This window comes from Rattus rattus, chromosome 5, assembly GCF_011064425.1.
Source record: "Rattus rattus isolate New Zealand chromosome 5, Rrattus_CSIRO_v1, whole genome shotgun sequence".
Taxonomy (NCBI): domain Eukaryota; kingdom Metazoa; phylum Chordata; class Mammalia; order Rodentia; family Muridae; genus Rattus; species Rattus rattus.
Window position 1 is genome coordinate 143,519,741 of NC_046158.1, and position 20,644 is coordinate 143,540,384.

The 20,644-nt window shown below is 49.6% G+C and overlaps 1 protein-coding gene across 1 annotated transcript; it reads right to left on the minus strand.

Annotated features, from left to right (window-relative positions):
• Positions 1-1,679: 1,679 nt before the first annotated feature.
• Positions 1,680-8,827, minus strand: Tubb1 (tubulin beta 1 class VI). The gene is made up of 4 exons (XM_032902452.1): positions 8,771-8,827; positions 3,650-3,758; positions 2,861-2,971; positions 1,680-2,761 (listed from the first exon to the last, which is right to left on the minus strand). Exons 1-4 carry the CDS (start codon positions 8,825-8,827, stop codon positions 1,680-1,682), a joined length of 1,359 nt encoding a protein of 452 aa, XP_032758343.1.
• Positions 8,828-20,644: the final 11,817 nt, after the last annotated feature.

Sequence of the window (20,644 nt, forward strand, 5' to 3'; positions counted from 1 at the left end):
CATTTTAGTGATTATTAGTGAACAAACGGAAGTCTTCACAGTCTTAAAAAGCAAAAAAAATTTTTTTTCAAAAGAATTACAATCTTTTTTTTTTTTGCACATATGTAATTGCCTTTTGAGATTTACAGTGAAAGCGTCCAGGTTAAGCGTGCAGCTGACACCCGCAGAGTCGTGAACTATAAGGAAGTTTATCCAGGAGTGGAGAAGTGCTCGCACCTCACTTAAGCTAGTGTTTCTCAGTCCACACCAAAGTGGAAAGTATTTAAAAGACTTGACGCTTTTTTCAATCATATGAACAGGAGCTTGGCAAGTCATATCAACAATAGGGCCTGGTTTTCTCACTTTAAGCATTTCCTCACAGCGCACATACGAAGAGAGTGCCTCCACCTGCTGCCTTACCGTCGATGATTATAAACTGAGGCCCAAGGCAATAGCTGGTGACAGAGGACTTGTCTAGCACATCCCAAGGCCTTGGGTTCCATCCCCAGCATCCTGGAGACAAACCGAGACGTGAGACTCCAGCTTCACGCAAATAACTCCCTTTAGAAGGTCAGACAGGAGAGCTGGATAATTTCAGCGGATCACAAAGACCCTGTGCACCTCAGACCTAGGAAAACTGTAAGAGGTGCCCGCGTGCTCAGTCCTGCTATAATGAATGTGGCATTACAAGGCTGTGTCATCCTGCTAATGTCTATGGCAACTTCTGCAAATTAATCTGAACTATAAAAGTTCCCTAATGAGACCGTCCGTGTCCACTGTCACCAAGGAGGACGCTGCGGCATCGCGGCTACGTTCCTGCCTTCAGATGGTTGCTGAGCATGCCTCGTGCCCTTTCCAGAGAGCGGAGAGGCTGTTCGGCAGCTTCAGGGGGCGGGGAGTGAGCGAAAAGTGAAAAGGACATTCTCGGCCGTTAAGAGGAAAACCAAGGACAATCATTAGCGAACTACTGGCATCTCGTTCTAATAAGAAGACGCGGAGAAATAGGTTGGAAGCTGGTTACTGAGAAACAAAGGCCCGCGGACTGGAATGCCTCCCTCTTGATGGTCTTTTGGACGTTGGGAGCCGACGGGAGAGATGTGGTTTTTCCAGACTCCCTTTGTCTTTTTCCAGTCAGCCTGTCGAGTGGTGCATAAGGCCCACGCGGCTTGACCACGGAGGCGGACTCGTGCTTCCGTTGGCCCTGAACCTCCCACATGCTGTTCAGACGGCTTTGTGAACGAGGACTCTGAAGCACCCCAGCTGCCCTGGGTGCTGGGTACCCAGCAACGCTGCTACAGGGCTCCTGGCAAACTTGCACACTTCGTCTGCATGTCTACGCTCCAGCTTGTAAAAAAATAAATAAGTAGGGCTCCCTACAGTAAACTCACTTGCTATTTAAAAAGAAAGAAGGGGGGTTGGGGATTTAGCTCAGTGGTAGAGCAAGGCCCTGGGTTTGGTCCCCAGCTCCGGAAAAAAAAGAAAAGACAAGAAAAGACAAGAAAAGACAAGAAAAGACAAGAAAAGAAAGAAAGAAGGAACAATGTGCATTTGACTATCAAGCCCTGTCTAGGAACTGTGAGCGAAAGCCTTGCTGCTCTCACTGCTATGCCGAGCTGAGGGATGAGCCCTAAGGGCTTCAGGACAGCCACAGATCTTTGGAGAAACTTCTGAAAGTGGCTGCCCTCTAGCTTCTCTCCTAGCTAATGGTTTTTGTCTTCTGCCCCCATCTCTGCCTCCTCCTCCCCACCCTCTTCGATGTCCTCTAGCCCTGCTCGGACATCTTGGAATTGTTGGTACTCGGACACCAGGTCGAGGATGTCTGTCTCCGCTTCCCCAAACTCACTTATGTCCATCCCTTCACTGGTGTACCAGTGCACAAAAGCTCTCCTCCTGAACATGGCTGAGAAGTGCTCGGAGACCCGGGTGAAGAGCTCTTGAATGGCTGTATTGTTACCCAGGAAGGTAGCCGCCATGTTCAGCCCCCGGGGTGGGATGTCACACACAGCTACCTTGACATTGTTGGGGATCCATTCCACAAAGCAGTTGCTGTTCCTTGTCTGAATGGACAGCAGCTGTTGGTCCACTTCCTTGGTGGACATCTTACCCCGGAAGATACAAGCCACAGTCAGGTAGCGGCCACGGCGAGGATCACAGGCAGCCATGATGTTGCGGGCATCGAACATCTGTTGGGTGAGCTCCGCCACCGACAGGGCTCGGTACTGCTGGCTACCCTGGGCTGTGAGTGGAGCGAAGCCAGGCATGAAGAAGTGAAGACGAGGAAAGGGCACCATATTCACTGCCAGCTTGCGCAGGTCTGCATTGAGCTGGCCCGGAAAGCGCAGTGAGGTCGTGATCCCACTCATGGTCAAGGACACCAGGTGGTTGAGGTCCCCGTAAGTGGGCGTGGTCAGCCTCAGGGTGCGGAAACAGATGTCGTAGAGTGCTTCGTTGTCGATGCAGAAGCAGGCATCTGTGTTCTCTATCAGCTGGTGGATGGACAGCACCGCGTTGTAGGGCTCTACCACGGTGTCTGACACCTTGGGGGACGGCATGACACTAAAGGAATTAAGGATCCGATCCGGGTACTCCTCCCTGATCTTGTTCATGAGCAGGGTGCCCATGCCTGAGCCTGTGCCTCCACCCAGAGAGTGCACGATCTGGAAACCTTGCAGGCAGTCGCAGCTCTCGCTCTCTCTCCTCACCACATCCATGACCGTCTCGATCAGCTCCGCTCCCTCTGTGTAGTGGCCCTTGGCCCAATTGTTACCAGCACCAGAGTTACCTATGAGCAGGAGAAATATGGGAGGGGGTAAAGGTAAGATGAGAACCACTGGAAGACATCCAGCTCTTCCTGGTAGAAGCTTCTGGAAAAAAAGCCTACCGTGAACAAAACTGTCAGGCTGAAAGAGGATTCCCAATCTGCTGGATCGGATGCTGTCCATTGTCCCAGGTTCCAGGTCCACAAGGACGGCTCGGGGCACGTACTTCTTACCTGTGCAGATTAGTCGGAACAAGTCAGCAGGTGAAATGGATCCTTGGTATGCTGGTCCAAAACCATGAGTATTCTACACGGAGGCCTTTAGTAAACAGACATTTTCTTTCTTTCGTTCGTTTTTAGTATAGAATATATAGTATCGTGTGTGTGTGTGTGTGTGTATGTGTGTGTGTGTGTGTGTGTAGAGAGAGAGAAAGAGAGAGAGAGACAGACAGACAGACAGAGGAGACACAGAGAAGAGTAGAGGCTGGCCATGTGGAGAGAGAGGGGCGAGGGGAATGGGGAGAGAAGGAACAGAGAGGAAAGAGCAAGAGAAGAGGTTAAGTAGACATCAATATCTATGACCATATCTGACCCAGCCCACCATGACATGAGCCTGTAAAAATACCTTTCGAAAACTCTGCTCCTCTCTTTCCTGTGTGTCTGGGTCATTGTCTCACCAAGAACATGGCTTCTTGCCCTTCCCGTGGGGGAATAGCTGGCTAATGTGGCTGAACACCTCACCCTGCCCCTTGCAACTGGAGTGGGCCACTTGCCGTGCAGACTCCAAAGCCCTGCATGCCTGCCCACCTGTTGTTCCTTGTTGGGACTTCGTTCTTTCACACTAGGGTCATCTCTCTACCTAGGCTGCCCAGATGGCAGGCCAGAGCTCACCCAGCAGGCAGGCAGCCCTACCGTAGGCTTCGTTGTAGTAAACGCTGATTCTCTCCAGCTGAAGGGGAGAAGTCCCGCAGTAGCTCCCGGCGCAGTCAATCCCATGTTCTTCCCCGATCACCTCCCAGAACTGCAGGCAGAGAGAATAAAGTCAGTCCACAGGCTGAAGAGCTCAGCCAGGAAAGGTGTTTGCCACCAAGGCTGACCACCTAGGTTTGATCCCTGTGACCCCACGTGGTGGCAGGAGAGAACCAACTACCCCCAAATTGTCCACTGACCACCACACTTACACCACAGCATGTGTACACCCTCTTGCATGGGCATGCACACCGACACACATAGATAGATAGATAGATAGATAGATAGATAGATAGATAGATACATAGATGCATAGATACATAGATAGATAGATACATAGATAGATAGATGATAGATACATAGATAGATAGATAGATGATAGATACATAGATAAATAGATAGATAGATGATAGATACATAGATAAATAGATAGATAGATGATAGATAGATACATAGATAAATAGATAGATAGATGATAGATAGAAGATAGATAGATAGATAGATAGATAGATAGATAGATAGATAGATAGATGATTGATAGACAGATAGATGTAGTGAGAAGAAAAGTCATTGAAAGGGAGAGTTGGCCCCTGTGAGGGAATGGGTGGCCTGGAGGATACCTGACCCTGCCCAACATGTCCTCTTCCACTGTGTGTGACTAAGAAGGCTGTGCTAGATCCCTCTGAGCTCCTGAAGTGAAACGTCAGACACACATAGCATTACATTGAATTTTGCTGTTAACCCCGGTTCGTTAGAGCAGGTCCTTTTAAAATCTCACTTCAGTTGAGGGAGCTGGAATTTCACCTTGCCTCAGTCTGAGCTGGAGAAGTGTTGATCTCAGGAAATGAGAACAAACTGAATTCTTATTTATTTCACAACAGTGTCTCCTCTCTGCTTTGGGAAGTTTTCCTTCATGAAATTCACTCCAAAAGCCTTCAACCAGGGCCCTTCTGCACAATTTGACATAATGTGTTTTGACCATCCAACCTAATTCCAATTCAGAATTAGGTATAGCTGTTGTCTTGGAATAGTCTACGTTTCCAATCATGCATACAGCATTTTTTTTTTTTTTTGAGATAGACTCTTACTGTGTGTCCCTGGCTGGTTTGCAACTTGTCCTGTAGACTAGGCTGACAAACTCACAGTGATCTGACTCTGCCTCCTGAGTGCTGGCTTAAAAGGGGTGTGCCATCATACCCTGCCGAGTAAAGAAAGCATTTCACTCTTGCTCTTCCCCTCTTACCCCACCCCCTTTGTGCCTTCTCTCCCCATTCCCTTCCCCCCTTCTCTCCACAAGCTCATGGCCGGCCTCTACACCTCTACTACTCTTCTTCTCTTCTCTTCTTCTTTTCTTCTCTTCCTCTTCCTCCTCCTCCTCCTCCTCTTCTCCTTCCTCTCTCTCTCACCCCCACTACTTAACTCCCCTCTCCATGCCCTGAATAAACTCTATTCTATACTTTAAAAAAAGCATTTCATTATTTTTGCATTCATTCATTACTTTTCCATGTGTGTTGGCTGATGTGTGCAAAAACAATCAGTGGTAGTGAGGCCTCTCAACCAGGTAGGCCCCCAGGATGGAGCTCAAGTCTCGGTGGCACCTTTACCAGCTGAGCCATCTTGCCAGCCCACAGCATCTATTAACACAGGGAACTACTGGAATGGTCTCATTAGGCCATTCAGAAAAGCTCTCATATTAAAGCACAATGGAAAATACATCCCCTCCAGTCCAAAACCTCCAAGGGTAATAAACTCCCCAAGCCTACTCTGTGAGCGGCACCTCTGCTCCGGCCACACCTCTGGGTAAGAACGCACTGTGCTAGAATGAGCTTTACAGAGCGGGGGAGGAAGTTCGAGGAAGTTATGAGATGATGGAGATGAAATGTGTCTTATGTATGTGCACATGACTGTGTGCACTCATGCCTGTAGGTGCACATACACTTGCTAGGACGTGCGCGTGAAGGTCAGAGGTCGAGGCCCGGTGGTTTCCTCCATCACCCTTACCCTTACTTTTAAAGACCGAGTTGCTCACTGAACTGGAGTTCATTGATTTTGATCCAAACCTGTGACCATTTACCTGCCCCCCCGATATGGGTGTTTGGGATTTAAACTCAGGTCTTCATGCTTCCAAGGCAAGAGTTCTTTCAGGTAAGCCATCTCTTCAGCCTACAATATTTCTTGAGATTCTTAAAGGCACAACAGGAAGTCATTGCTGGGACCCCGCCTACCAGAGGAAGTCATTGCTGGGACTCCGCCCACCAGAGGAAGTCATTGCTGGGACTCCACCCACCAGATGGTACAACCCCAAATGCTGCAGGAGCCGACCATCCCCTATCTTTCCGTTCATTTCCTCCGCCAGGCCTCTCCCCACCTTATCACCTAAGGTCAGCACAGTCTCCCTAGCCCTCCCCACCCCCACTCCTCTGGTGATTACAAAGTTCTGACCGGACTCCTGTGGTACGTAAGGGTGACTGATGCTTTTCAGGCAGCAATAGTGTTTGCCCTAGACTCAAAGACCTGCAGTTCAAGGCAACCCAGCCCTCGCTCTTCCGGGTGTTCACTCACCCAAAGGCCTCCAAGTCAACACAGCACAGAGACACTTGCGCATCCGTGTAGATTGTACACCATTGGTCAGAGCTAAGGAATGGAACTAACTCTGCGGTCTCCCAAGTGAAGTATCGGATAGGAAACACGACTATACACAGTGGGGTTTTTGTTTTCCAGCCTCAAAGAACCAAGTTTTGTCACTTTCTGGAAAACGGTCGAAGCCGGAGATAATTGTGAGGACTGAGCCAGTCTCCGAAAGACAAATATGTTTTCCCCCATTTGTGAATATAGTCATATAGAATAACGTGTGCATATACAAGATAAAAGTGGGGGAGTAAAAGGGTAATAGGGACTTGGTGTGGAGGAACGTACTAAAGATACAGAACAGATCTGACGATGTAATCGTAGACAAGAAAATTAGGAGAGTGGGAAGGCCCTCAGGTTTTCCCAGCTGCACTCCCTACAGTAGAGGAGGCCAGCGCCCATCCTTGGGTCAAACACTATGTGGTCTGAACACACAGTGAGCTACAGCTACTGCCCAATTCAAAATGCAGGGGGCGGGGTTTGCCCCTGCTAGCACATGGATCCCCTCAAGGTGCCTGGAAGGGCAGCTGTGCACAAAGACCTGAGGTGGAATGGCGGTTGTCAGGGAAGACAGTGAGAGATGCAGTTGTATGAGCGGGGCAGAGTTTGCAGTTCATACGTTTATTTTGCAGTATGCCGTTTATTTCGATGGGGGCGGTTTATACAACATGGTCACTACTACTGGATTTGCACGCAAAGACGACAGGGAAAGCTTCATGTAGCATACATTTTACTGTGCCCAAAAGTTTTTCATTGTATCTTCCTTTTTAAAGCTACATGATAGTTCACTGAATTCATAATGAACAGGACACACTGTGTTCATATATGTACACATAAAAATAATTTCCAATTAGCACAGTGAGCTCTCTCCACAGATGCTTCAAATCCATTGTTGGTCTTAAAATTAGGAGTGCAGATCCTAGCTTCCAGGCCCTGCCTTCCTGGCTTTGCACAGAAGAAGGAGTCAAGAACCTCACTCAGAAGTGCAGCAGGAGAAAGGAAGTAGAGAGGAGAGCTTATGCATATACCAGAATGTTTTAATTACTTATCTCTGTATTTGTCACTTTAATTTTCTATCGCATATTAAGATTCTTTGTACCATAAACGTAGACTCTACCCGACCCATCATGGCTCACTGAACAGTGAGGAAGAGGGGGCAGAAAGATTCGAGAGGCGGAGACTTGGGGGAGTGCTGGCAGACGTCTTCCAGACATGGGCTGACCATGGCACTCAATAATTTACAGAATCTGTGGCTGCCTGTACCGGCTCAAGCCAAGATTCCTCAGTAGTCCAGCAGGCAGCACTGAGGGTACTCCATGAATTATAAAGTGTGTGTGTGTGTGTGTGTGTGTGTGTGTGTGTGTGTGTGTGTGAGAGAGAGAGAGAGAGAGAGAGAGAGAGAGAGAGAGAGAGAGAGGCAGACAGACACAGAGAAAGACAGAGAGACAAAGAAGGAGAAGAAGGAGAAGAGGAAGAGGAGGAGGAGGATATGGATGTATTAGAGAGACTGTCTAGGGAAACTGGTAGGAGGTAGATAGTCCCGGTGGAGCTAAGCAATAAGTATGTGTAAAATTGCCAAAGAATGAGTTTTTAGAGGAACTTTGGGAATGAAAGACAACACAGTGACATAGCAGACAAACAAAAAACAAAAACAAACAAACAGAGAAACATTCTGGTAAGGCTGAGGAAATGGCTCAGCAGGGTAAGGGAGCTGGCCAGCAAGCTTTAAAGACCTGAGTTCAATTCTTTATAATGCAAAGAGAGAACCAGCTCCAGCAGGCTGTGCAGTGATCACCCTAAATACACAACTGGCACCCACACTCTCTAATAAATAATTCAAATTAAGGAAAACATTTTAAAGCCCTGCTTCTGCCGATGGTTAACAAGGAAAAGAAGCTTGTGGTCAAACCTAATGACCTGAGTCGGATCTCAGGGACCCACAGTGGAAGGAAAGGACCACCTGGGAAAATTGTCTCCTGACTTCCAAATGTATGCTGGGATGCTACACACACACACACACACACACACACACACACACACACACACACACCACCACCACCACCACCACCACCACCACCACCACCACCACCACCAAAACATACATAGTCACACACACAACTATAATAAACACAATTTAAATTAAGAAAATTTCCCAAAAAGCTTCAGAAAACGCTTGAAACAAATTACTGGGTTTAGATGTGGAAAGCTCATTTTAAAACACTAAAAGCAAAATGGCACCTGTACCCATTTACATGTGTAATTACAGGCAAGATTAACATTAATTAACACTCTAACTCTAATGGTTTTGCTAAAAGACCTTCTTTAACAAGCCACCCATTTAGCAAGTATTTGCAAACCTGAGAGGCCCAGCTTCCTCCCAGGGACCTGAGTGTGTGTTGGTTGGGCACCAAGCTGGTTTGCTCTGCCCTTACTTACCTTGGCTCCGATCTGGTTGCCACACTGGCCAATCTGAATGTGCACGATTTCCCGCATCCTAGCCTTGAACCCAAGGGTCAGTTAGGTCGAAGAGACTGGAAGAGCCTGGGTCCCCGGTGAGAGCTGGGTGCAGTTTCATGGTCTTGGTGGGACCAGCCCACCCAGCTGCTCTCCCAATTGGCCCGAGGGCGTGTCTGGCTGAAGGCCCCACCCCAGGCCTTCCCTGCTTTCCACTGTCAGGGTAAGAGGGGGCACTTTCCTCTCCTGAGTTGTGCTCAGTCATTTCCTAGATATGCATCCAACTGAGGCTTCCTCTGTGTGGCTGGGACCCGGAGCTGGCCCCTCTCACAGACCTGGTCTCAATGGCCTCTGAGCTATGGTAGTGTCACTGACTGACATCCACAAGTTATGGGTGACATCCATGAGTTATGGCTGAATGGGGCCACTGGACCCCACCCCAAAAGAGCTTTCCATACCCAAGTCACCATTTTGTCTATCTATGGCCTGCCTTGCTGTCTTCAGCCACATGGCCTACAGAGCAATTTGGGAGCCAGCCTCGGGCCTCGGGAATGTGGTTGGACAGTTTTCCTTCTTAAATTACAAATTTTAATAGTATAAACAAGTACTAGGCTGACCAGATGGTTCATTGATAAAGTGACCTGACATGAAACCCAATGACCAAGGTCCAATTCCAGAAACCCATATAGTGGAGAGAACTGATCCCCACACATGGGCTGTGAGGCAGACACAAGCACACACACACACACACACACACACACACACACACACACACACACACACACACACTAAAATAAACTAAGAATAAAAAAAAAATAGCTACTACTTATAACAGTAAAATGGTCATAAAATTAAGCTCCCTTTTATACCTGGCAAAAGCTGAGAAGGTGACACGGACATCTTGAGCGCTCGAGACATTGCTGTTTCACGGCTCAGCGGTTAAGCACGAGGACCAGAGTTTGGTTTACAGCACTCAGGTCAGGAGGCTCACAACCAACTGCAATTCCGGTTCCAAGGAATGCAACACCGTCAGCCTCGGAAGGCACCTGCCGCTCATAGGTGCCCACACCGCTCCCAGATACATGCGCAGATGCATAATTAAAAATAGAATAAATCTTTCAAACAGAAATAAATCATCTTTGAGAGAGAAAATGTGGGACTGGGGCTACGGGTCAGTTTGGTAGAGTGCTTGCCTAGGGTGCATAAAGCACTAAGTTGGATCCCCAGCACCGCATAAAACGATCATTGTGGTGCACATCTACAATCTTAGCACACGGGGGTGGGGGTAGGAAGATCAGAAGTTTAAGATTGTCCTCAGCTGCGTAGTGAGTTCAAGGCCAACCTGGGCTACCTGGTCTCAAATTCTCCTCCAGCCCCTTTTCCAGAGTTTGATCTGGGAAACCTGATGTTGTAACAGGCCAGAGAAGCCATCTCATGGGATGTGGACTCAGGGGAGTACCATGCTAGATCAAAGGCTGGAAGTTCATGCCCCTGCTGCCTGCTCACATAGACTCGTTCCTACACGGATGGGAACAAACCATGACACTATTTTCCCAGGGCCTGTGCAAGGGGCTGGGTCCTTAGACTCAGTGGGGCCCCCAGTGCACAGGGAGGTGACTAACAAGGCCCAGAGAGGAGATGAGTCTCTCCCTCCACAGGGGTTGAATCAGCTGTGGAAAAGGCTTGACTCCAAACCAAAGAGTGGCCCTGGAAAAGACCTTGTCTCCAGAGGGCCAGGTTAAATACATTCTGACCAGGGTGCCCATTCCCCCAGACCCCAGTCCCAACAGGGTTCCACAGCACAAGACAGAGCTGCGGGAATGGGTGAACTTGGCATCGCTTACAAATGCAAATGCGGACTGTGAACACTGAATGGAATATCATATCTGCATTTGGTCTTAGCTTTGTCTTTGGTGTAGTGGTCCCTGAGTGGTAAGAGATATCCCACTGGAGAGCTGGCCACCGGCCGTCTAATGGAACTACAGACGTGACAACATGCAACAGGCACTGACCGAAGTTGTCAAGATGCCACCAGAGAGGGGGCTCTCCACAACGTCACTGTGGGCTTCCTTTCTGTAGCCTTAGGACCTACTTCAGAGGTCTGGCTGACCACAAGATTCTCAGATGAACTTGTCCCAACCACGGAGCAGCAGGGAGGAGGAGGGCGTGTAAAACTCGGGAGGCAGCTAAGCAGTTAGAGAGCTGTATACACAGAGGACCAGATCCCCAGAACCCGTGGAAAATGCCAGGGGGGTGTGGAAACCCACTTGGAATTCCAGCCTTGGAAAGAAGATAGGGGATCCCCAGAGCAAGCTGTCTAGCAAGACTAGCCAGACTGGTAAGCTCTGGGTTTGATCGAGAGACCCTGTCTCAGAGAATAAGGCGGAAGAATCGAGAAAGATCCCTGCTACTAAAATCAGGTATCTATGTGCACAAACACACGTGTACAACCACACACAGGAAAACAGACATGTACCCCGTATGCGTACACAGGGAAAGGGCAGAAAAAAGAGAGAAAGAAAAGATACACACAAGTTTGATGTGTTGGTATACACCTGTCATCCCGTCATCTGGCGAAGCCGGGACAGGAGGATTGCCACAAGTTAGAGCTGACCACGGTGGGCTACATAGTGAGGTTGTGTTCCAAAGGTATTAAGTAAGAGCCAAGAAGATGGACGAGTAGGCATAGGTGCCTTCCACTGAGCTCCTCAATGTGAACTCAACCCCCAGGGCCTCATACGGTAGGAGAGAATCAACTCCCACAAACTGTCCTCTGACTTCTGCATGCACTGTGGCACCTGCCTCCCGTGATTTACAAAATCGATCTGTAAAATATAATTAATCTAATAAGTGCCTGTGGCATCCATTCGGAAGCCGGCGTATCCTTTCGCCTCCCTCTCACTTCACTCTTGATTGCTTTTGGGAACCCTGGTGGCTGAGAGGCAGCTGCCGGGTCCTCGAAGCCCCTCACATCCTCAGGATTAGAGCACAGAAGTACACAGCGGCCATGGGCAGCTGTTTGCTAATTACTCAGAGGCATGCCTTCCCTCCTGGCCCGCTGGCCTCTCGTTGGCTTTGAGACCCTGAAGTGCCCGATACACAACAGGGTCCCCAGCAGCAGCTCACCAGCAGCTGGGTGAGCTTGCGTAGCCGGACTCAGAGTCCAGATTTCCTTCCAGCCCATAATGGGTTCTTTCAAGAGTGTGCCCTTGCAATGGTGGATAGAGACACCGTGCTCAAGGACACCTTCCTCCGCCCCCCGAGAGGCGGTCTAAGCTGAAAGTAGACAGTGTTCCAAGAAACTTGGCCATAAGTCTCACCCGGGCGGGGAATAGCCACAGTGTGCTATTGTGGGAAGCCATGTCGGTGGTAGCCCGGGCTTCTGAGCAGAAGCCTTGAAAGGGACCCGTGTGGCTGCATGCTGCCTTGCTGTGTGGACCTCGGGACTGGATCCAAGGACCCTTTTTGATCTCCCTGTGTTCATTCTTCACAGTATGACCAGGACCCAGTTTGCTTGGGTCCCCCCAGAGCGGCCCTCACTCGAGCGCATTCCTCCTGGTCATCTCAGTTTGCTTAGGGAGGGGAAAGCCTGACTCCCAGATGGGGCCTTAAAAGGCTTTTCTGTTAATGGGGCAGTTGGCAAAAAGAGAGTCCTTGTTTGCTTTGATTCCTGTATCATCAACAGTGTTTACTCAGTCTCGGCCCAGTGCTCAACTTTGGATGCTGACTGCAAGAAGGCTGGGGCGGAGGTAGATGCTGGGCAGGAGAGGGCTGGCAGGCTCCCAGAGTTGCCCCTGAGAGGGGCCCATCTTCTCTCAGACTGAGAATATCTTCATCTGAAAAAATGGATTAACAGTCTCAAAGTCACAAGTCCCTTTGGAGGACTTAGCAGTAGGACCAACCCCAACACCTCAGAGGCGTCTCAAACTCCGTGGAGGACTAGATGCAGCTGTCTGCATGGATACCGCACATGGACACAACCTCCTGGTCATCCCTGATACTCAGGTGCATGGAGCGTTGAGCTACACTGGCAGGGATGGGAATACACACATAGAACTTAGGAAACATAGCCCGTCATCTCTCGGTCCTTGCTTATGAGAAGGACCTGCTCTCTCAGGGAAAGGACTTTCAACTGCCAGTCAACAGGGGAAACATGGGGCAGCTTCTCAGACCGATGGAAGCGCCCCGTTCAAGATGCAGGTGAGCAGCGTCCCCAGAGAGCGCCATGTCACTCTCAGGTCTGACCCCTTTGCCCTGAACTGTGGCGAGTGGGGAAGAGTGGCCCTCTGTGACGAATGACAAAGTCATTCTCTGGCCCCGTGAGAATGGATAAGGCAAGGTCAGGTTAGCAACGACTGAGTTCAGGTGCAAAGTTTCACCTGACGCTGCTCCCGGGGGGCACGGAGGGCAGGAGAGGTGGCTCTGTTTAGAATGCAAGGTGGAACTCAGAGTCACTGAGATTCCTAAACACGAAACAGGCAGCACCTTCCCCTCCCACCCCCCCTGCAGGCTCTCAATCATCGGGCCACAAGACCATGGCTGTAGCAAGCCTTTTCCGGGATGACTCTGGGATCTATTATGGGAATGGAACCTAGAAGATAAGAAAAGAGCAGTGTCACACGAAGACCCCAATCAGCCACTTCCAGACTTCCCCCCCTGGGAGCTGTCCCCCGGGGGTCACACACAACTCCCAGACTCCCACTTAGCAGATGAAATGTACCCAAGTACTCAGAAGACTCATTGATTTCACCGCCCCTGGTTGGTCGGATGCGTTGAAGTTCCTTGAATAACCAGAGACGATTGTTGAATTACACTGTTTGCTCGTGATTCAGGAGCAGAAATTTCCCCTAATGTCTCAGCAAGAAAATGACATCCGAGAGGCCATTATGAGTGACTCAGCAGGTGTGGGCAGCACCTCTGAGGAGCTGAGCTCCACTCTCCTGCATCATGCCTCCTCGGTTTCCTCTAAGTCAGAAAGAAAGTTCCAGGAAGAAAAGGTCACTTCAAGCAGAGAGGGGCTGGAATGTGGATGATTTTCTAGCTCTACAAAGGAACTTGCCATCTTGTTCTCCTGAAGCTGAAATGCTGCAAGAGCTCAAACCATGCTGGGCTCCTCCTCACGTGGCCTAGAGTCCCAGAGAGACCATGAAGAAACTCAGGCAGTGCTTAGGTACCTTGACAGGCAGCCTCTTAAGCCAAGGTTTCTCTTACTAAAAGACAGAATTATGAGTGCATGTGTTACACACACACAGACACACACACACGCACACACACACCACACACACACATACACACTCATGAACACACACACATGAACACACACATGCACACACACACCACACACACATGCACACATGCATGCACACACACACACACACACATATACACACACACGCACACACACGAGCTGCTGTGACATCTGTGGCAATGTCTCTTGAGCCTTCCCAGTTATACTTTCAGTTCCCAAAGTGTGCAGCTGCAGATAAGCAGTGATCCACGGTGGAGACAGAGATACGCTCACGGCCATTAGCACCTGCAGCCAGAAACCGAACAAAAACACTTCTTGAGTTCTTCAAGTCTGGGGTTTGTCGGAGAGAGCTGCCACCTGAGTCTTAGAAATGATCTATTTACCCGGCAAATATTATCCGAGGGGCCTTAGAGAAGATCCTGCCCTCCAAGGATTTGCGGCACATACTGGAGCACAAGCTCTCTCTCTCTCTCTCTCTCTCTCTCTCTCTCTCTCTCTCTCTCTCTCTCTCTCTCTCTCTCTCCGACCCTGAAGTGTGGGCTTGGGGAAGAAACTGGCTCACCACAACTTCAGAATAGCTTGGCATGTCTTCAGAGCCATCCAGCCAAGGGTTTAGTCCAAGGTGTCAGAAGACAGTCTAGTGAGAGGTCTTCCAATCAGGAACCTTGGGAGCTGAGAGTGCTCACAATATGCTAACACCCCCATTTCATCATACCTCTCTCCAAAGCTCTCTCGTACATGACATTCAAATCAGACCCCCGTAGACTGCGCCCTTCCTCAACAGCTACCAGACATATCCCTAAGCATTTTCCTGAAACCGGTGGCAACCAGGCTTAGTTTGGTTTCTCCCGCTGTGATAAACACCATGGTCAAAGTAACTTTGGGAAGAAAAGGGCCTACTGTATTTTATAGATTAGAGTCCATTCTCGAGGGGACCCAAGGCAGAAGCTTGAGACTGAAACCATGAAAGAATCTTGCTTTCTAACTTTCTCCCAGGTTCAAGTTCATCTCTCTTTTCCATGCAGCACAAGGCTACCCTCATATGGATGGTGCCGCCCATGGTGGGCTGGTGCTTTCTTGAGAGATGGCGTCTTAAGGCAGATAAAAAAATTAAAAATTTCAGGGCATCTGGTACTGACTCATTCACCGGCCCTCCGAATGACTCCGGACGTGAGTAAACGAGTAACCAGCCCTACCCCTGTGATGTTTGTCTAAGTCCTTATTGTATACTGCTCTAGTCATTGTGTCCTACAGATAGAGTTCCGGGGAGCCGGAGCAAAGCCTATCCAGATGTTTATCAGGTGCAGGAGCTTCATCAATTCTAACAAACATTTACCCTAAAGGACAATCAGGATCTGTTCTCAGGAGAATGAGAGCTTGACCTTTCCCCTCATTTAAACCCTAGAGTCTTAAGAACAATTCTGTGACTTTGAGAGTTTCCCCTTGTGACATTTTTGGTATTTCCTTTTGACATCCCCCCATCTCATGGAGCTTGTGACTTCTTCCTTTAAAAAGTCCTTCTCCCAGCCACTCGGGGTCGACACCTCTGTCTCCTGCGTGGGATACGTGTCGGCCTGGAGATCTCCGTAATAGATCTCCATAATAAACCTCGCCTTTGCATATTACATCCAAAATGGTCTCTCTGTGTCTGGGGTCCGAGACTTCCCGAGACTTGAGTAAGGGTCTCCCTTCGGGGATCTTTCATTCTGTATTAATAAGCAATTGAGAAAAGGCTCCGTGCGTATGCTGACAGGCCAATCTCATGGCCGTAATTCCTCAACAGAGGCTCGCTCTTCCCAGGCATGTCAAGTAGACCATGACAAGATTAGCCATCCCATGAGGTAGGTCCACCCTTCTATTGCCTCCCCATAAGCACCCTCTGCTTCATCGTACCTGACAGTGCTTTCCACACACCGAGGAATACATGTTTTTTCCTCCAGAGTGACTGACGACTATAGTCTCACCATTCAGGTCATTGAAATTGGTTCCAAAAGACCCCAGTCTCTCAGTCTTTCTCCCTCCTCGTGTGTGTGTGTGTGTGTGTGTGTGTGTGTGTGTGTGTGTGTGTGTGTGTGCGAGCGCACATGCACGTGCGTAACACAGATGTGCATGGAGGACAGGTGCCATCTATCTTTTTTTTTTTTTAAACAAGATCTCTCATTGGCTTCCAACTTGCCAATTAGGCTGAGCTGATTGATCAGCACGTCCTAGGGGTCTGATTGTTCCAATCTCTCCAGCACTGGGATGGCAAAAGTGTCATCATAGACAGACTTCTGGTTTTCTTTTTTTGGGGGGAGGGGCTTGGGATGGATTTCAAGTCCTTACCCACTGGCTTGGCACCGGCTCTGTATTACTTGGGGTTCTCTAGAGTCACAGAACTTGTGGAAGGTCTCTATATAGTGAGGGAATTTATTGTGATGACTTACAGTCTGCAGTCCAACTAACCCAACAATGGGCAGCTGTGAATGGCAAGTCCAAGAGCCTAATAGCTGCCAAGTCCCATGAAGCTGGGTGTTTCAGCTGATCCTCTGTATAAGCTGGAATCCTGCAGAAGTGGGTTCCAACAGACGTGCTGGCAAGCAGGTGCAAGCAGGCAGAGAAGGAAGCCTTTCTTCTTCCACTGTCTTCCAGCAGGAGGTACGGCCCGGATTAAAGGTGTGTACCACGTGGACCTAAACTTTTTACTTGGAACTTGCTCTGTCTCAGGCTGGCCTTGAACTCAGAGATCTGCTTGCCTCTGCCTCCTGGGATTAAAGGCGTGTACCACCTTGCCTGGGCCACTATGCCTAAGGATGTTGATCACAAGGCTGTGTCTTCCAGCCTCAGGAGCTGGAATCACAGGGGAGCCTTCCGTTTCTGGATTGTAGTTCATTCCAGATGTAGTCAAGTTGACAGTGGGAATGGCCATCACAGACTCTGAGCACATTCTACTTTTCCATACATTTTCCTTGGCAGAATGCAAGCTTCTCCCCGCCCTCCCCCTCCCCCCATGGTCCTACTCCCTCCTGGGGCTGAAAACAGAAGCCTGTCACATACTAAATACCACCCAATAGGTGCTAGAATCCGTCCTTTAGGGGGCAAGTGAATTCTATCGCAGGAAAAATGAAGTGTCCTATTGAAAGAACTCAAGTGTGGATTCAAGTGTCAGCTATACATATATTAGGTGCCCAGCTGCAGGCATCGTGTTCTGGAAATTCGGCCTTGAAACCGACCTCATGAGTATGAATGACTCCAGGAAACTACTTTCACGGCAAGCACGTGCCGACGACGGCAAGTCAGGATGTGAAGGAAGAAGGTCCTGGGGACAGTGGCAGGGTCCGGGGAAGAGCGGAGCCGCCCAATCAGAAGGCATCCTCTGCCTGGATGTCTGCAAGCTAGCACAGGCTTTTGGCCATTGATCATGGGGATAAAGGAGAGGCCTGTGGCTAGTGAGAAGGCCGCGGTGCCCTGCAAAACCAGCCTGATTCTGGAACACTGTCAGCAGCCATCAAAACAAACGCTGTCTCCAGGATGTGGCCCCGCTCAGGAATGTGCAATAATAGGAAATGTGTGTAGCTCGCCAGGGCGGGAGCCAGACAACACCACACAAAGGAAGAAGAGAGAAAAGATCCTGAGGCCGCTCCACCATGCAGAACTCTAGCCCACCCTCCCATTGGGTTAGGAAGGTGGGCTGACCCTGGCCTAAATCAAAAATACGCATGTTGTTCTTTATTAGGACGAGGGGAAAAAATCAACCTTATTTTTAGAAATGAATAGTCTTTTGTGTCTGTGGCCTTGGATCATGTGTTTGCCAGGAGACTTTATGGAATATTAAAAAAAAAAAAAAACCTCACATTTAGATCTGCACCCGGGAGCCGCCATTAAAAATTCTGGCTTCTCTGGAAGCGCCGTCTTCCCACGTGTGAAGTGGGGTAATAATATCTACCTCTTCCCAGTCAGGAGAGGATGAAGGATCGAAACAGGACCAGGTTACCTGCTCCGGCAACAGGCCAAAGTGGGATGATTCAAGTTATCCCGAGAACAACCCAGGGCACACCGCCAGTTACTCAGGCAGAGAACTGTACAGTAGTTTCCGGGAAACATACCAGCTCATGAGCATCTGCTTGACTGCCCCAAGCCTGGGTGGCAGAGACACACGACTGCTCATAAAACAGCTGCTAGAAGCCACACGTGTGTGAGCAGGGCCTCCAAGGCAAGTAAGGTGCGGGCCCTGCCCAAATCCTTTCCTATCCAGAGTCGGAGATGAGTCACTGTGCCCAAAATGACCTCCCTGACACCTGATGTGATGTCAAAAGGGAACACACCTTTCAGGCTGTGCTTCCATGCTGCCAGGCCAGTGAGTCTGCTGAGAGAGAGAGAGAGAGAGAGAGAGAGAGAGAGAGAGAGAGAGAGAGAGAGAGAGAGAGCGAGCTCTGGGGATGAACTCAGCCTCCTGCATGCATGGGATGAGGGCAGAGGTAGACCACATGTCATATACCTCCAGGTTCTAGCACCTGTCTCCCTTGACCCATGTGCCCTTCAGAGAAGCCCTTAGGAATAAGGCCCTTCAAGAATGAGCAGTAAATAATGGAATTTGCTTGGTGGCTGCCCCTGCAACAGGACACGCGCAGGTGCGCATGCGCACTCGCACACATCCAAAAAACCACCACCACCACCACCAACAAAAACGACCTGTGGGAAGGGATCCCCTTTAGCATGGTCCTAGAAAATTAGAAAGCAGTGTAGCCAGTGCGGTCTTTAAAACAGGGTGGTTAAATATCCCTCAAGCAGCGCTAAGCTTCAAGGTGAAGAGCCCTTGGCAGCTCGGCTGCGCTGCCGTCACAAGGGGCTGAAATAACACACCGAGAGTGAGTCACGGTCCCATTTCCTTCTTGGCTTGCAAATCACGGGCTCCCTTTCCTTCTCTCTAACCAACCTCTCTTCTCATCGCCTCCCAAGTTCCATTAGGGGAACTCCAATGAGGTTCAACTCACCCCCATCTTGGACAACGTATACCTCACTAGCCTGTAACATTGCAGTCCCTCCCCCCACCCCTTTAAGCTGCATTTAGCGAGATTCGTCAGATAAATGCTTCCTTGTGACAGTGCTTACAGAGCAAGACTATGGGTGACTATTTGCCTCCATAGCTTCCTGCAGGCCAGGCAGGTGACAGTAAGGTCATCATCACACCCGCTATGCAATTTTCTGGGCCCAGGAAAAGTGAGGCTTCCCTCCTAAGCTTATGGACCTACATGACTGGGGGAGGTGGGTGGTCACATGTCCTTACGGCAGGCCCGTCATATCTAAATGGCTTCCAAGTGTTTGCTGTGACGGTGCCAAAGAGTGCTCACAGCGGCCCCAGGGCTGCCCACACCGCACGGGCAGATGAAGAGCTGGAAAGCTGAGGGTGTGTTCACACAGCATCGTGATGCCTGTAAACCATCATGACGCATGCGCACTCCGTCTGCGGCTGGCCTGCCTGCTGACTCCGGACGGACTGTAAGGCCTTGGAATGTGCGGGTGGACTTTACACCCTCAAGAAGACCCTGGCTGGCTTCCGGGGGGTGGAGACAACTTCTGTCGCTCACAAAGGGTTTTCAGCCCTTCCTTCCTTCCTTCCTTCCTTCCTTCCTTCCTTCCTTCCTTCCTTCCTTCCATTCATTGTAACTAATTAATTAGTTCAGAAGTTTGAGAACACAGACTGCCCTTCCAGAAGGCCAGAGTTGGGTTCTCAGCACCCACATCTGTTGACTCGCAACATCTTGTAACCCCAGCTCCATGGTCCGGTCCTGTTCTTCTGGCCTCCAAGGACACCTGGACTCATAGGCACATATGACGCATAGACGCACATAGACACATTACTTAAAAATGCATCCTTTTTAATTAAAAAAAAAAAAAACCGCCATTCATTTACTCAATATCTGTGCCAGGGGTTGAACTTGGGACCGTGAGCAAACTGAATACACACTCACCCGACGAGCATCGCTAGAGCTCTGTTGTTTTCTTCACCAGAGTGAAGACTGCCTGTATGACGTCCTAGAATCGCCCAGGCCTATTTTCCCCTTCCTGTGAGAGAGGAACCCATGTGGGAGATGGCATTTCCCTCCCCCAGAGTGGATGGAAGGGCTCTAAGGTGAATGCATGGTCACTTCTGGGGAGAATTAGCTTAGGGAGCTCAGACTGGAGGGTCTCTTCCTGGACCTTCATTCCTACCACCCTACTTACCGCCAGCAGAAGAGAGGGGTTGCCATGACTACCCAAGATGAACGATTTCAACAGACAGGTGCCCAGTTTTCATTTGCCTCAGCGACCACTTTATAGCAACAGGGACCAAAACTCTTGCGCTGTTAAGGGTTAGCCCCAAGTTTGCTTCTGAGGTCTTGCTCTGCTCTCTGACAGGAGGGAACTAGCAGGCTTTGAGTCCTCTTGGAATTCTGGGTGATCTGCAAAGGCAGGCAGCATGGCAGCCATTGTGGTTTCCGACTGCTCCTATGCACAGGCAGAGGAACCAAGGAATGGTGAGGAACAGAGGAACAGTAGTAGCCCAGCTAACCACTGTGCATCGGGAATCCCACACCCACCACCTGGAGAGAGCCTCAGACAAAACGCTAGGGAAGTTTTCTTACCAA